The sequence below is a fragment of the Micrasema longulum genome, unplaced genomic scaffold (assembly GCF_059751315.1).
Source record: "Micrasema longulum isolate JH-2025_06_02 unplaced genomic scaffold, ASM5975131v1 h1tg000087l, whole genome shotgun sequence".
Lineage (NCBI taxonomy): Eukaryota > Metazoa > Arthropoda > Insecta > Trichoptera > Brachycentridae > Micrasema > Micrasema longulum.
This window is the reverse complement of record NW_028277293.1, coordinates 930414-946804: the sequence shown is the minus strand read 5'-3', so window position 1 is coordinate 946804 and position 16391 is coordinate 930414. Positions and strand designations below refer to the sequence as shown.

At 32.5% G+C, this 16391-nt stretch overlaps 1 protein-coding gene across 1 annotated transcript in view; it reads left to right on the top strand.

Moving 5' to 3' along the window:
• The window catches only part of LOC148284813 (aquaporin AQPcic-like), a 75290-nt gene that overhangs the window by 48303 nt on the left and 10596 nt on the right, over positions 1–16391 (top strand). Inside the window, exon 3 of the mRNA XM_088234672.1 lies at positions 6189–6413. Within this exon, the coding sequence (XP_088090798.1) occupies positions 6189–6413 (225 nt within the window). The remainder of the gene's footprint in view (positions 1–6188; positions 6414–16391) is intronic.

Below are 16391 nucleotides of genomic sequence, written 5' to 3'. Positions count from 1 at the left end.
TCACGGAAAATTACAAAGTAAAAACATCAAATATTAATTTTAAATATTTGATGACGGTATTTTTTCATTATCATCGTCATTGCCTTATTTGTTCGACCAATGAAGTTCCCTATGCAACGTTCGTTCACTCTTATTTCGTAATATGGATCTTAATAAAATTCCGCTACAAAACATCTTTCCCCTCGTAATGTCATTTTTAATACATGTATGATACAACAATAACAACGATAACAGTGCCTAATGAAACTCAGCCGAAAATAACATTTATATATTTTTTTTAAATTGCTTTAAAAAAGCAAGTGAGTGGAAGTTTAAAATACAAGAAGAATATAAAAAGTGTAAGGAAAAATGTTTATTTTCTTAAGACATCTGCATCAAAATTATATTTAATAATTATATTTATTTATTCATGGATTTCATAATATATACAGTTTTTGTTCACTTTGCCCAGCTGTATGAAACAGTACTTATGATTTTCTTGTTGTATTACTGTAGAATGTTTTATTATTTAAACTTTCTACTGAATATGCTGTATAATTTTAAGGTTCATTTTTTAAATATAAATCTTGTATAATTTTTAGGTTTATTTTTTAAAAATAAATCTTGGGTATAAGGAAATTTATGTTTTTTTTTTTTTTTTATATTTATCTAAATTTGTTTGTATTATAAATGTTTGTAAAAGGCAGATTTGCCGTTTATGTTAATAAAATAAAATAACTGATTTTGCAAGGGAAATATTTTTTTTATTTTTACATTCCTATATCATCACTACGGCTCCAAAAAAATATATAAAAAACAAGATTTCAGACACAAATCTTCCGTCCATACCAAAATCTCCGTTTTCGGCTAACCTAGAGGTGGTAATGCACTTTCAAACATAAATGCAAAGCTCAAAAGATGGTTATAACGTCTTAAAGTTTGTCTTTCTATCGAGAGTGACCAAAGGATTGGTGAATTGGCTTCCCGTAAACCGGAAATTTATCACAACTCTCTACTATTAGTTGTTTAGGAAGAACTAGTGACGTCGTTCAGAGTAGTTTTTTTTTTGTTCAAATCATTTTTAATGTACTTTTCATACAGTTTAAAGTAACATCGCCGTAGAATTTAACGCTCTAATTTTTACAACGCATGAGAAACCATTTTTAGTATTTAATTTCCGGTAAAACTGAATTTCCTGATTAAAAATTATATGTCTTCGCCTTTCTCTTATGTCTCTTTCTGATTGCTAAAGAAATTGCATCTAAGTAGTTAATTATACGTAAATAGAAAAATTATATTATCATTTGAATGTTTGTAGAACAAGTATTTTCTTTAATAATATCTCATATATTATACAGTAGCATAAGTCACTCTCTAAAGATACCACGCTGACCTGAAATTCAGATAACCTCTTGTTTGACATCATTACGGATAAAACACATTTTATCGTTATTTACCGTTATGTAAAACAACATTATCTTCTAAACAGTTGCAGCGTGAACTTATATATTTCATTATAATCGTTCAGAAGCTATATCTAAGTAATCATAACAAATGTTTTCACGAGTACCTATTTACGATGCTCGTTTTCCGTAAAATCTTAAATATTATGAGACAAGCTGGGCCCGAAAGTTAGGAGAGTTATCTTCTATGGTCTATAAAAGTAAAATTGAATTTTCTTATCGAAAATGTGTACCTATATATACTTATATAAACATTTTAAGTATATTCGTCGGTAGCCAGTTTTTTTGCATGTTCAATTTTAATTTATAGATTACTCCGTTAACTTCCCAGGCCTGCGGTGGTATTCGCGCAAAAAACGCATTTTACGTACTAAATACACGCTAACATTGCGATCTCTTCGCGTGCAATTACGTTCAGAATACCAGCCCTGGGCCTGGTTATCAGAGTCATCGTCAATTGTCTATAAAGTCAAATGGAATTTTATTTACGAAAACTTGTATATTTGTAAGTTTTTTTTGGAAATATGTTAAATGACAGGTTGACGAAGACGCTTTGAATTTGTATTTGTCCGTCGTCTGCGTTCTGCCCTTAAGGCATTAATTGATCGGCCCTCTTGGCCTCAGTTAACTTCACCAATTTGAGATCTTTGTTTCTTCTTCCTTCTCCTGGCCGTACAGGTATGTCCCATTTACTTGGGGACAGTCCGACTTGTACTCTGCGGACTAGGAGATTTGTAGTTCGGTGTCGGTTTTACGGCCAGTTGCCACCTGACGCCAAGACAGTAACCCCTCTTGCTATCTGGGGCCTAGGTTGCCACCGTTTACTATGGTTCCAATTAGACTACTGTACAAACAACACAACACGGCGTAATTTAATTCAAATCGGCAGTTGCGTACGGCGACGCCGACGTTTACAAAGTAATTTATAGCCAAAACGTAAAACTATGGGTCAGTATGGGCAAAAAGACATATGAGCATATTAAAAAAAAAAAAAAATATTGCAAAAAAATAATATGCCTACTTAATAACAGGGAATCTATATAAAACCAATTAGTGTAAAATGAAAACGGAGTGTTCTCTGTTTATGATAGTCTCCATCTAACATGGTTTAACCTGTTCTAAGATGGAGATTTTCTATCTTTAGAGCATAAGTAGTCCTATACTAATAAAACAATAACATAAAAAAGAAAAACTAAAACTACTTAATTATAAATGCCTAGCTAATCAAATGTAAGAAATTAAAAATCCTTATTACACAAATATAAAGTATGTATATGTGCCAAGAAATGGTTGTTTACTTCTGCATGGGAGAAGCGAGGGGGGGGCAGCCGTGCGGTTGACAGTGTATCAGGCTCCCTCCTCCCCCTCCTCGTTTCCCCCCTACAGGAGTAAGCAACCATTTGTTTTTTATTTATCTTTTATTTTTTAAGATTTTAGTCGTTCTAAAAATTTATTTTAATGTGCCACTATGTCTACTTGCTCATACTCATCATCGTGGTTTCGGAAGTGACAGGGTTTAAAGAACACCCTGTAGATATTACACATCAATAAGTAGGTGCGTAGATTTTCTCGTCACTTTTATCAATAGATATGTATCGTCTTTTTTGGTAATCCCGTTCCAACAGGTTCAGGTGCATGAAGATGCTGGGTGCTGGTTGTGAGACAATCTTACCTAAAATAAGCATTGGCACACTTTTGGTCTAACAAAAAGGAGAGGACTCCGAAAGGTTTTTCCAATGAAGAGCATTGAGCTCTCAAGGACAAAATCTGTTTTCAAGAGAAAGGTTTAGGACTGGATTTTCCCAAGGGAAAGGGGGGTTGGAATCTCCTTGATTATTTTTCAAATTCCGCAGAAATTATTATTGAGAATAATGTTCCGGCGCCCTCCAACATACCCGTCAGAACAGCTGTTCCAATACATGAAGATGCTGGATATGAGACAACTGTACCTAAAAAAAGCACTTACACACTTCTGGTCAAACAATAAGCAGAAGTCTCGGCAAAATGTCCGTACGAGGTTTTCCCAGAGCATGAATTATGTCATACCCAAAAACCGTACAACTTTTGCTCAGACACATTTCTCATTTATCACATCGAGAGTGTTCAATATTTTGGAAGAACGTACTAAGCTCTCAAGGACAAAAAATATTTTTAAGAAGGGAGCTAAGGACTGGATTTTCCTTAGTGGAAGGGATTTGAGTAGGAAACTCCTCGATGATTTTCCGAAAGCTTGAGTTTACTGTTTGCCATATTGATGTGCCATATATCTGTTTTTTGATATTTTTTATAATTATGTTTTATGTTTTTTATTCTATATTTTTGGTGAAATACTCATGAGTCTATGTGATATAATTGCTCGTGCCATCTCAACACAGAACTTCTAATCCCATGGAGTTGGAACTTATTGTCTCAAATAATGTACAATAAACTTATGTATTACAATATTTGCCTATGTTTGAACACCCTATTTCTTCAATTCTTCCATTTGTTGATTTAAGTGAAGTTAAAGTTATACTAGGCAACGCCTGAAAACAATTTTCCAATTTTTAAACTTCTTCTTGGACCAGTTGGTTTCATTACAATATTTGAGTTTGTCCAAATGTTTGCAGACATAAGACTGGATTTCACCCCCTCGAGAGTCATTAAGATAAACAAATTACAACAGGGATGGAGAATACCTTAAATAAGGGAATATGGAAGTCTAGGCATTTACAACCTACTGTTAGTAAATTTTTATAGTCCACAGTCTATGTCATTAAATTTAGTAATTTGTACTGAACAAGACCTACGGAAAAAAGTAGAGTGGTTTGTTTTTTTTAACATCTCGTTTCATAACGTTCAAATGCGTTCAACCATTTTTTCCGCATTTTTTCATTAGGTACTAGGAATGGCCAAAAAAGCTTTATTTGGCGTCTTCTCCGTAGTGTTTGTGCACATCGGAACTAAACAGTACTTGTATCTTATAACTAAAGACATTTTATGCACGTTAATTAGTTAAAACAGTGTAAAACAACCGATTACAACAAAAACAACAAGTAGGCTATACAAATTCGTATGAATTTGTTTGAATGGTCAGTCAGATTCGTAACGCGTGACGTCACAAGCCCATTCGGCATCCGAATGGTCGTTTTGGCGCCAACTCGAAGTATACGTTTTTAAACCGCTCTAAAAAATTAACGCGTGGACATAAAAAAAAAAGTAGACAGTTACCATCGTTATTTTTTTTCTATTTTTATGCAAAATAAAAAAAATATATAATACCCTATTGTTTCATATTAATAAAATGTTCGTATATGTTTGTTCTTTCATTGATGTGGTATGCGTTATTTTAAATTATGTTTTGTTGTACATACTAAATAACAAATCAACACAAGACTTACCACTTAGTCGGGACTTGCGTTCCAATAAATGTAAATAAAATATATTGTGATTCAACGATGTTTAAAGTATGTCCAAATGTTTATAGACGGGCTGGATTTCCTACCAAGGGAGTTATTTAGATTAAAATTTGTTGCAAAATCGAGGGAAAACATTTTTGAGAGGGGATTATGGAAATCTAGGCATCTACAGGGCTTATGATATGATCTGTCATTGGCTGGTTTAAGTAGCCACTTTGCACAGCGTGTAACATTTACCACTCTGCCCATGTTCAAAGATCCACATTTCTTCAACTCTTCTATCTGTTGACTTTTGTGACGTAAAAGAGATAAAACCTTTATCATGTGGGTGAGATTCATCCGGCTGAACCAATTCACCTACTACGCAACGCCTGAAAACAATTTTCCTAGTTTTTATACTTCTTCTTATACCAGTTGGTTTAATCAACAATGTTTTGAGTAAATCCAAATGTTTGTAGACAGATTAATAAAGGTTTCAGATCTTTACTTCACAAAAGTCAACATATATAAGAGTTGAGGAAATGTGGATGTCTGAACATGTGAATGTTACACCATGGAAAAGGTAGCCACTGAAACCAGCCAATGATAGGTCATAAGCTCAGTAAATGCCTAGACTTACATATGGCCTTCTCAAAAGTGTTTTCTCTCTCTGTTGCAATAAATATATTGTAAATGTTTTAGCGAAAATTATTTTGAATCAACAATCTTATAAGTATGTCCAAATGTTTGCAAACAGACTGAATTTTCTCCCTAGGGAGTTAAATTTGTTGCAACAGAGAGGGAATATGTTTTTGAGAGGGGAATTTAAAAGTCTAGACATTTACAGGGCGTATGACCTTATGAAAGTCAACAGATAGAAGAGTTGTGGAAGTGTGGATGTTCAAATATAGGCAGAAAGGTTAATGTTACACAGTGTGTAAAGTGGCCACTTAAACCGGCTAACGACAGGTCGTAAGCCCTGTAAATGCCTAGACTTTCATATTCTCTTCTCAAAAATGTTTTCCCTCCCTTGAAACAAATTTGGATCAATTTGAATGTTTAAACTAGCAAATGTAATAGTTATTACGTAATGAAAATTAACTGCCACTTGCTATTTAATGATGCTCGCGCTTACACACACCTGAACACTTACTCCCACAGAAATACATACAAACACACCTCTACGCTTACTCTCATACAAATACACTCATTTTTTGTACCACAATTTAAAATGTATGATTTTTATTTAGAAACTTTGCTGTTCTGTTTTTAAACCATATCTAGTTTATGTAATTATATCATTTTTTACTGTTTGTTTCTGTAAAATAAATAATTAACGAAATATCCTTAAAGACATTTTATTTTGTAGATATGCGGTCATATATCTGGGGCTCATATCAACCCTGCAATAACTCTGGGTGGTTTGATATTCGGCTGCATTTCCTGGCCAATGGCTGTGCTGTATTTCATTGCGCAGATGGTTGGGGCCGTTCTTGGCTACGGTCTACTGCTGGTGATCACTCCTGAAATTGCCTTCAAAGGATCCATGGCCTTCTGTGTGACAATGCCCAATAATTCATTGACAAGCTTGCAGGTAACGTAATTTTTAGTTTAATTTTTAGAACGGGGAAGTTCCGTGCTGCCGGAAATTGGATGGAAAAAATGTTTTCTGACGCGCGGTAAAAATTAAAGCATTTAATTGTGTCGAAGCATTTTGAAAATTTATGAAAAAAATAATAAAAATGAACTACTTTGAAATTACCCAATAAAACACCATTTTTTTATTTATTTAAATGTACAATACGGCACTACTGCCAATTACAATGTACATAGATAATATAATTAGGTGTCTACAAAAACATTATTAAAAAAACACAATTTATTATTAAGATCCATATAAACAATAATAAACAAAATGATAAAGTCATTAATACACATAATTTTACTTTATTTTATTGAAACGAACGACACCTAGTGCCTTTTACATATGATTAGTTACAAATACAGTTAATATACATACATGTAAGTATACTTATACGTTATACTGAGCGTTTTAAAAAAAAAGAAGAATTAATTTACAATTTAAAAAAGTCTGAAAAAGATAAACAGTTTAAAAAAATATATTACCTGTTATAAAATAATAATTTGGTATTAGAAATACTTTAAGGCAGTAAAAAAAACTAAGAAAACAATTTCGAATAACACTAAGCGATTAAAAAAAAAATATATATTTATTATTTAAAAATAATGGTATATATTTATGTATAAAAATATATAATCATGTAAAAAAATGATAAAGAGAAATATTTTGTACTTTTAAATAAAATAAAGAAAACAAACAGATATATTTTTTAAAAGACACTAATAAAGAAGTTTAAACAATTTTGATCAGTACTAAATGGTAAAGAAAAAAAAATGTAGAACTATTTGGTAACTACTAGCTTCTATCCATGAAATACAGGAAAAGGGCAGTTTTATTTGTACTAAATTTCACGTGCAATGAGTCACTCATTGCCTAGAGTGTGAAGTTTATTGATGACAGCATTTTCACCATATGATGTCAAAGTATTGTTGCCACAGCATTGGTAGGTTTGCCGAGTTGTTCTTTTCGGTACATTAAAATTAATTAGTGATAAAATTTCCGGAGTGTCAAACATAGAATGGATTATTTTATATAAATTTAATAAATCAGTTATAATTCTCTTATCGCTTAGTCTTAAAAATTTCAAAATAAACAGTTACAAATTATAATTTAAGAATTCGATACCAACACCTAATTTAATATTAATAAATCATAAAAAACTTATTTTGGACCTTTTCAATACAATATTGGTACCTAGAATAATGAGGAGCTCAGATTATAGAGTTGTATTCCAAAATGCTTCTAACAAGTGACGTGAACATTGTTTTGAGGGCACCAATATCTTTGAAATCTTTAGTGGTTCTGATTATGAAACCCAAAATTTTTAGTAATCTATTACTAATGCTATTAATATGACTAATAAATGATAACTAAGTATCGAAAATAACACCTAAATCACGTATTTCGGAAACGGATACAAGTTCAGAACTGCCAATAGAGTAATTAAACATTATTGGATACTGAGTTCTGTGAAATCTCATGATTTGGCATTTCTGTACATTGAGTTGGAGTTTATTTGTTGAGCACCACGAAAATAGTTTATTTAAGTTATGTTGGATAGTAATACAATCATCAATAGTGTTAATAACTCTAAAAAATTTCATGTCGTCAGCAAACAACAAAACTTCGACACCATTAAATACGTCAACAATATCGTTAATAAAAATGTTAAAAAGTATCGGACCCAAATGGGATCCTTGCGGGATTCCACTAGTCGCCTCAATGGTACATAATACATAGTTAGATAGGAAGAGTCTATAACTGGTAATCCCAGCATGGAAAAGATTCATCTCTCTCGGTAGACTGTTCAACAGACCAATCATTCTTCCCACAGGCATCATCAATGGTAAATTTATCCTGCATTCGGGAAACCCAAATGGTCTGTGTTGCCTAACTCATAAATAATTGCTTGGTGCGTATAATTTGATGCGCTCTAAAATGTTGGGATTGTAATAATACCCGTTCAGAAGTTTAAAAGCCATCATAAGCGAGGCAATGCTCTTTCTGGCCCGCAAACTCGTGATACCGAGCATACCTAAAAGGATGAGTACTGCAATGGGTAGTATTCATAGAGTAGTAGTAGTATTATGATGGATTTCCAGTTTCCGGTTTAGAAACCTTAGAATAATAACCTAATAGAGTATCGTATAAGAAGAAAAACCATTCTATGATTATTAACCTTGAAGTTAGCTTCAAATTACAGAAATATAACGGGCCATAGGTACTTGGGGTTGAGAATTACAATTGAATTCTCAAACCAAAACCGTCCATTGAACGTTTGTTGTCAAACTAAAAACCAAACTAAAATTAAACAAAAAAATAAGAAGGCTTTTGTTCTATGCAATATAGCATAAGGATTTCTCTAGAGAATTATTACTATGAGGGATAAACTTAACGTAGTTATGCAGAAAGCAGCCAGCCATAGAAAAGTGAAACTGAGATAATAGCAGTTTTGTGAAAAGAGTAAATAATCAAAGCTTTACAACAGTTGGAATGATTTTTACTTTGTAAATAATGCATTCATTTGTTTTCTTTATCAGCTATAGAAAAGTGAAACTGAGATAATTGCACTTTTGTGGAAAGAGTGAATAATTAAATCTACACAACAGTTGGAATTGTTTTACTTTTACCAAATGCTAAATAATGCATTCATAATAAAAAAGAATTTAACTATGTCTTTGACCAGTTTTAATGATTTTAAAGGCTGTTTTTTAAAATTCAAAACTGTAAAAAGAATAAAATTTTGTATGAAAGGAGACCTGGCTAAAATAAATAAACAACTTAAAATATGCATTTTGCAGAAAACAGCCAGAACTAATATTAAATGATACCTCATTCAAACTTTAAAAGTATGTGGTGACATTCTGTTCGAAACATGTATTTTTACTACAGGTATTTTTACTTATGTATTTATCCATTTTTATTTATTAAAGAGATCAAAATTTCTGGAGGCATTCATTTTCCCATCAGCATCTACTCGTATACCGTAAGATTTTTCAAGTGCTGTGGGTATTTTCTGCAAACTGAGAAATGCCGATTTGTGAACAACACTATTTTCAAAAGTTGATTATTTTTTGTATGAAAGCGGCCTCACGGTTTTTAGCAAAACATACAATTGACCTCACTGACATGACACCACCAATATCTCGTTTATTTCAAAAGTGTGAACTCGATGCTTTTTGCATAACTACGTTCAATTATACGTGGAGAAAACAACAGCCATTGTAACAAAAAAAATACAGAATTTACAAAAAAAATAAAATTATTAGCCAATTATAGTTTTTCATTTATAATACTCTAGGTTGAGAAAGCTGTGCCAACTATTCTACTCTCTTAGAGACAATCTGGATATTGGCAGTCTCAGAAGTGTGTACTTTGCTCTGTTTCAATCCACTGCAGCCCATGGAATAGCTGGCTGGGGGGGTTGTGCGGCATTAATTTTAAAGCCTCTTATAATTTTACAGAATTGATTATTAAGAACAATATTCCGGCGCCCTTTAACATACCCAACAAAACAGTTGTTCCAATACATGAAAGTGCTGGATATGAGACAACTGTAACTAAAATAATCGCTTACACACTTCTGGTTAACAAATAAGCAGAGGTCTCAGCAAAATGTCCGTACGAGGTTTTCCCAGAGCACAAATTATATCATACCCAAAACTCGTACGACTTTTGCTCAGAGACATTTCTCATTTATCGCACCGAGAGTGTTCAATATTTTGGAAGAAGGTACTAAGCTCTCAAGGACAAAAAATATTTTTAAGAAAGGAGTTAAGGACTGGATTTTCCTTAGTGGGAGGGATTTGAGTAGGAAACTCCTTGATGATTTTCCGAATGTTTGAGTTTACTGTTTACCATATTGATGTACCGTATACATCTTTTTTTTTAAATATTTTTTATGTTTCTGATCCTATATTTGTGGTGATATACTCATGTGTCTGTGTCAACTAATTGCTAATCCCATCTCAACACAGGACTTCTAGTCCCATGAAGTTGGGACCTATGTCTCAAATAACGTACAATAAACTGACTTATGTAAATAAATAAATTTATAAATGCAAAAAAATATATGAGAAAAAAAGCGTACCAGTGAAAAGTCACTCCTTATATCGTATAATTTCACTTTTAAAAAATAAAATATAACAATAATGAGAAAAAAACACATAAAAATGTTTTAAAAAATGTCGACTGTCTAAAAAAACTGTTGGTCATCGGATGCACACAGAATAACCCCAGATCAGCCTTCCTTCCTTTCTTGTTTCAAAAAAAAGAAAATAAATATAATATAATATGAAAGTATACTAAAAATTAAGCATGTAAAACCTTTTTAAATGGGTACAGTTAGATTAAATTATAATTATTATTTGCAATCATAATTTTAGCATTTTTCAAATTAACTTAAGAATGAAATGGGTGAAGTGGTATAACTCATATTTAAGAAGCAAACAGAAATCTCCACCAAAAATGTTAAATTAGTTTTTGATGCCAAAACAAACTTTATATACAAGCCCACCTATCCAAACAATAGCGTTATTCAAAACCGTATCTAAATCTTGCAAAAACAGATTTCAATTATACTACTTGACACCGCAAACTTAGTATTGTCCATTGAGTTGGTGAAGCATTATTAAAAACCTCACAATTCTTTTTTCAAAGTTTACCGCAAATATCTCAGTAACTTCCTCAAGAAAGATTTCTAAGTTGCTTTTTGAGTCTGATTTTGGGTTTTTGGATCTTGTTAAAGGCAATTTTTATACAACTTACATCTACTCTTAACCTTTCGAATTATACGACATAAACCAATTATATTATGGAAATAAATATTTTTTTCATAACTTGTATCTGTACCCGACCTTCAGTAGACCTTATAGAATCAATTTTATTGACATGTACCTCTTGTCGGCCCCGTGGTGTAGTAGTCAGCGTGTTTGCCTACCACGCAAGAGGTCTTGGGTTTGATTCCCGACAGGGTTGACATGAAATATTTATTTAAAAATGCTGCTTTTACACTCAAATATTTCATAGTACTGGTACCCCGAGCGTAAGACCAATTATCTTCGTTCGTATAAAAAAAATATGTAATTAAAAAATGATCAAGATACACTAAGATTAGTGTACCAATGCAGTACTCTATGCACCGTTTTTTCTGGAAAGGGAATGATGATTGTGATGTACCTCTTAACCTTAATTTCATATAATTGGGAAGTTCTTGGACTTTCAAATTAAGCAACAAAAAAATAGTTTTACGTACCGTATTACCATTGCTATGATTTTTTTGAGTTTTGTAATTACCCGGTCGTGACGTCACGAGTCGGTGAGTTGTCGTTGCGTCGGTGAATTGTGTTACTATTTAAAAATGGAGTCCCGTAGCTGACAAAATACACTAAATACCGGAAATCTATCACAACGCTATAGTTCACTAGAACCTGTGACGTTTTAAAGTAGTCCATTTTTACTAAAGCATTTTTACTATTTTTTTTCATACATTGTTTAAATAATTCTCTCTGCATCTAAATGTTCTAATTTTCACCGCCTGCAAGAAAACATTTTCCAAAGCCAATTTCCCACCGCACTGAACTTTATTGTGCCCGGAACACAAATCTGTGCGTTAAAGGTATAGAGAATCCTTTGCGTTATTTGTTGTTTTTTCAGGAGAAGCAAAAAACGATCTTTATGTCCGATTAATTAATTTTTTTTGTTTATGGTAGATACATGTATCTTCAATTTCATCTAAAAAGTAAAATTAAGTTTTCTGTATAGAAAGCACAATACATTTTTTTCTTCTAAACATATCCAATTATAGGGTACCGACGAAGATATTATAAATGTTTATGCAAATACAAATATCGGTTTTTCTTTATAGATAGTCGAAGATAACTCTGTCAACTTCGGGTAATCGGGGCTCAGATAGAGAAAAAAAATCTAGTCTATAATCCAGCAAAACGTAATTTTGTCAAAAGTGGCCCTTAGGATCCTATACTTCTGACTAACAGAAATAGGCATGCATGGTAACCAAATGCGATAACTACGAAACATACTTTTATTCGTAAAATGACTTTTTGAATTCGCGACGACAGGTCTCAAATAACCTTAGAGTAGTAATGCGCCACCCACTTACGTAGCCGCATGTACGGGCAAAAACCATTCTAGGATTATCAACCACGAAGATAGCTAGTTTTTTTTTTAAAAGAAAATATTTGCGTTCAAATTATCAACCCAAATATTTCAATTTTTGAGGGCATTTTCAACGAGTCGTAAATAAAACTCACTATTAGAAAATGAAAATCAATTTGGAGTAGAGTGGGGTTCGAACCTCGGACCTCTGATCCGTGAGTCCATAACACTAGCCACAGAACCACTCGGGTCGAGAATCGCAAGTACAAACCGAAACTTGCAAAAAAAAAAAATTGGAACGCCTTTGTTCTGTGCAATATAACGAAATGGCTTCTCTAAAAGCGGATAGCGAATTGAATGTAGTTATGCAGAAAGCAGCCAGCTATAGAAAAGTGAAACTGAGATAATAGCACATTTGTGAAATTAGTGAATAAACGAATCTACACAACAGTTGGAATGTTTTTGACTTTAACAAATAATACACAATGAATATATTAGTTTTTTTTATATTACAAACAAATATATAATTATATATTTGACCAGTTTCAATAATTTTTAAGATGTTTTTTGTGCTGTGCGTATTTTCTGCAAATTCAGAAATGCCGTTTTTGTGATAGACACCATTTTCAGAAGGCGATTAAAACAATTTTTTGTATGAAAGCCGTCTGGCTGTTTTTAGCAAGACATAGAATTGACCTTACTGCACCCGATAACATCAATATCTAATTTTTTCAAAATTGTGGACTGGCTGATTTCTGCATAACTACGTTCAGTTATTACTCAGTTAAATATATCGAATGTTGCGGTTAATTTATTTTGTCTAGGTTTAGAACGCAAATTTATGCAAATGGTTACATTTTCCGTGATTTTAACAATTGCATAGCCAGACAAAAAAAAACAAATCTGGTACGCATAAACATGAGTTTTTAAATTTGCATTTAAAAATTAGTATTATAAAGACCGTCTGTTAGGGTGTGTCACGCAGGTCACACTCCATACAAAAAATACTATTTTTGTTTTTGGTGCAATAGGTCTCAAAAGTCGTATTAAGCTTATGCTAATAAGAAAAGCAAAAAAAATACTAATAAAAATTATCCAAGGCTCGCTAAAATGGATCGAAATTCGAAAAATATGAAAATTGTTTCTCAGGAAGAAAAAAAATGTATGAAAAAAACAAAAAGCTTTTAAGTTTTTTTTTTAAAACATAAAACATTATTGATTGATTGACCCATTAAAAAAATATAAATAAATTTATTTCTGATTAGACGAACATAAAAATACCAAAAATACAACATTTTGCATACGTTTTCAAGCAAGTCATTAGACATTATGAAACATATTAATATTCAATAAAATAAAATGTAAAGATTTTATAAATATTAAAAGGTACATGCAAAAAAATGAGCACACAAACCTCATTTAAAATATTTTCCGCATATAAAAACTTCTCGCATTTTTTCCCAAGGCAACGCATCTTTCCACTGACTGTGACAGGGAATCTTCAATAAGTCCAACACCTTTACATTAATAATAATAATAAATTTCGACAATTTTTATAGCGCCGTTTTCGTGAATAATCACTTCAAGGGCGCTGTCCATTATACTTAATTATATCAGCTTACTCTTAATTACTATTCACTTACACACTAATTTTATAAATTACCCATACACACATGTATTATGTTTGTATTCCTTCTAAGCAGTAGCACTTTTCAAATCAGGAAACGTTTTCACAAATAAATGAGTTTTTAATTTTTTTCTGAAAAGCGATTCTGTTGCACAATTTCGTAGTTCTGAAGGTAAGGCATTCCACGCCAAAGGTCGGGCTATTGCAAAAGCTCCATCACCAAATTTGGTACTCTGGTTGCGTAATTGGGGTAGTATCACCTTCCCTACAGCAGAACAGGAGGCTGAGCGGAGAGTGAGGCGCCTATCTGCCAACTCATCCGGAATGCAGAGTTCCTTAAGGTATTGAGGAGCCGTGTTATGCATTGTTTTAAACATTAACCAACACAGCTTATACTCGACCCTTTCAGGAAAACGTAGACAGTGCAGACTTTGAAGCAACTGTGTAATATGATCGTACTTTGATGCACCAAAGATCAGCCTAGCAGCTGCATTCAGAATCGACTGCAATCGTTCCATTTTATATTTAGGGAGGCCAGCATATATTCCATTGCAGTCATCGACTCGTAATATCACAAATGCGTTCACTAAGAGACGGGCCGCCTCATTAGGTAGATGTTTTTGAATACACTTAATTTGCCTTAGCTGGTAAAAACATGCGCTGACTGTCTTGCTGATTTGTCTTTCAAGCGAAAGTTTAGCGTCAATATGAACACTTGACATTAGGAATAATAGAAGGTCCAGTGTTTAAAGAGGAATCTGTTAACATATGTTGCCTTCTTGGTGTTGCAATCCAAAGGTTTTCTGTCTTTGATGGATGTCAAGTGGTAGTTTTGTCAAGCAAGGTCAACAATGCCGGTCAATCAAACCATGATAATTATCGCTTTTTAAGTTTAATTTAACAGTGGAAAATGTTTTATTAATCCTGAAGAAATTACAAGAACGAGATTGCATGATTCTTTTGCAAAAAAGTTATTTTATATTAAGTCGTTTTCGGTTATCACTGATAGTAAAAGATTCTCAGGATGGGCAAAATTGCAACAGCAACTAATTCTTATAATTTTTATCTTTTAAAAATGAAAATATACCTTTCTCGAATATTCTAGTAGGAATTATTATTAAGTATTATTATTATTAATTAATTATTATTATGAATTATTCTATTCTGATGGAGGAACATGGCTTTGATAAACTGATCCAAGTTCCTGCACGAGAGTTATGTGCTCTTCATCGTTTTTTTTATTTTTTAATTGTGATAAAAAAATTGTGAGTAAAACGTATTTGACCAACGAAGCGCGGACAAGGGAAGCGCCTGGGTAGGAGGGAGTAGGGGTTTATGGAGGGACTGCTTGTCCGAGAAATTAAGGATTTATTACATTTTGAGGTTACAATTTTTTGATTTTTTTTTCAATGACTTTTGGAAAAAAAAAATTAAGATTTTTTTAAAGCTTACTATGAGGAATGTTCCTCTGAAACTTCGCGGTCAGGCCCTGAAAAACCGTGTATACTTCTCAGATGATGATTTACACGAACGAGGCCCAGGCTCTTCAGTTTAGATAAAACCTGATAGAACGTCTTATCCGAGTCACGCAACAAAATTATTTTAAAGAAAAACGAGATGTTGAGACTTGTAAAAAGATTTAAGCATTACGATAAACTAAAAAATAAGGTCGTACCATATTTACAAATACGTTATATACCATTCGAACGATAACTGTTTTCATGTGTGTGTGATTTCATGATCTTTGAGAATTTTTTTCACAAACTTAAAAAATAAAAATTCAAAAATTAAAGATATTGAGCACTAGAAAAAAGTTCAAATTTTGAAAAAATATTTTAAAAATTTGGCTAAAACTACTACAAGTACTTTAAATATCCCATCAAAATATCACATTTTATCATTTTTTAGGCCACTCCCCCTTAAGTCAGGGCACGTGAAAGGAGAATAAGAACCGCACGAATTTTTTTTTTCAAATAATCTTAATTTTCCTTTGTCGGCCTCGTGATGTATTAACCAGGGCGTTTGGTCTCTGGTTCAATTCAAATATGGTTAATATTATAATTTATTTGATAGGGTCTTTTTCCACCAGAATATTTAGACTGATCATCTTACCTTCATGTAACAAAAAAATTATCAAGATACGCTACGATTGGAGTACCAATGCAGTGCCTTATGCATCATTGGGT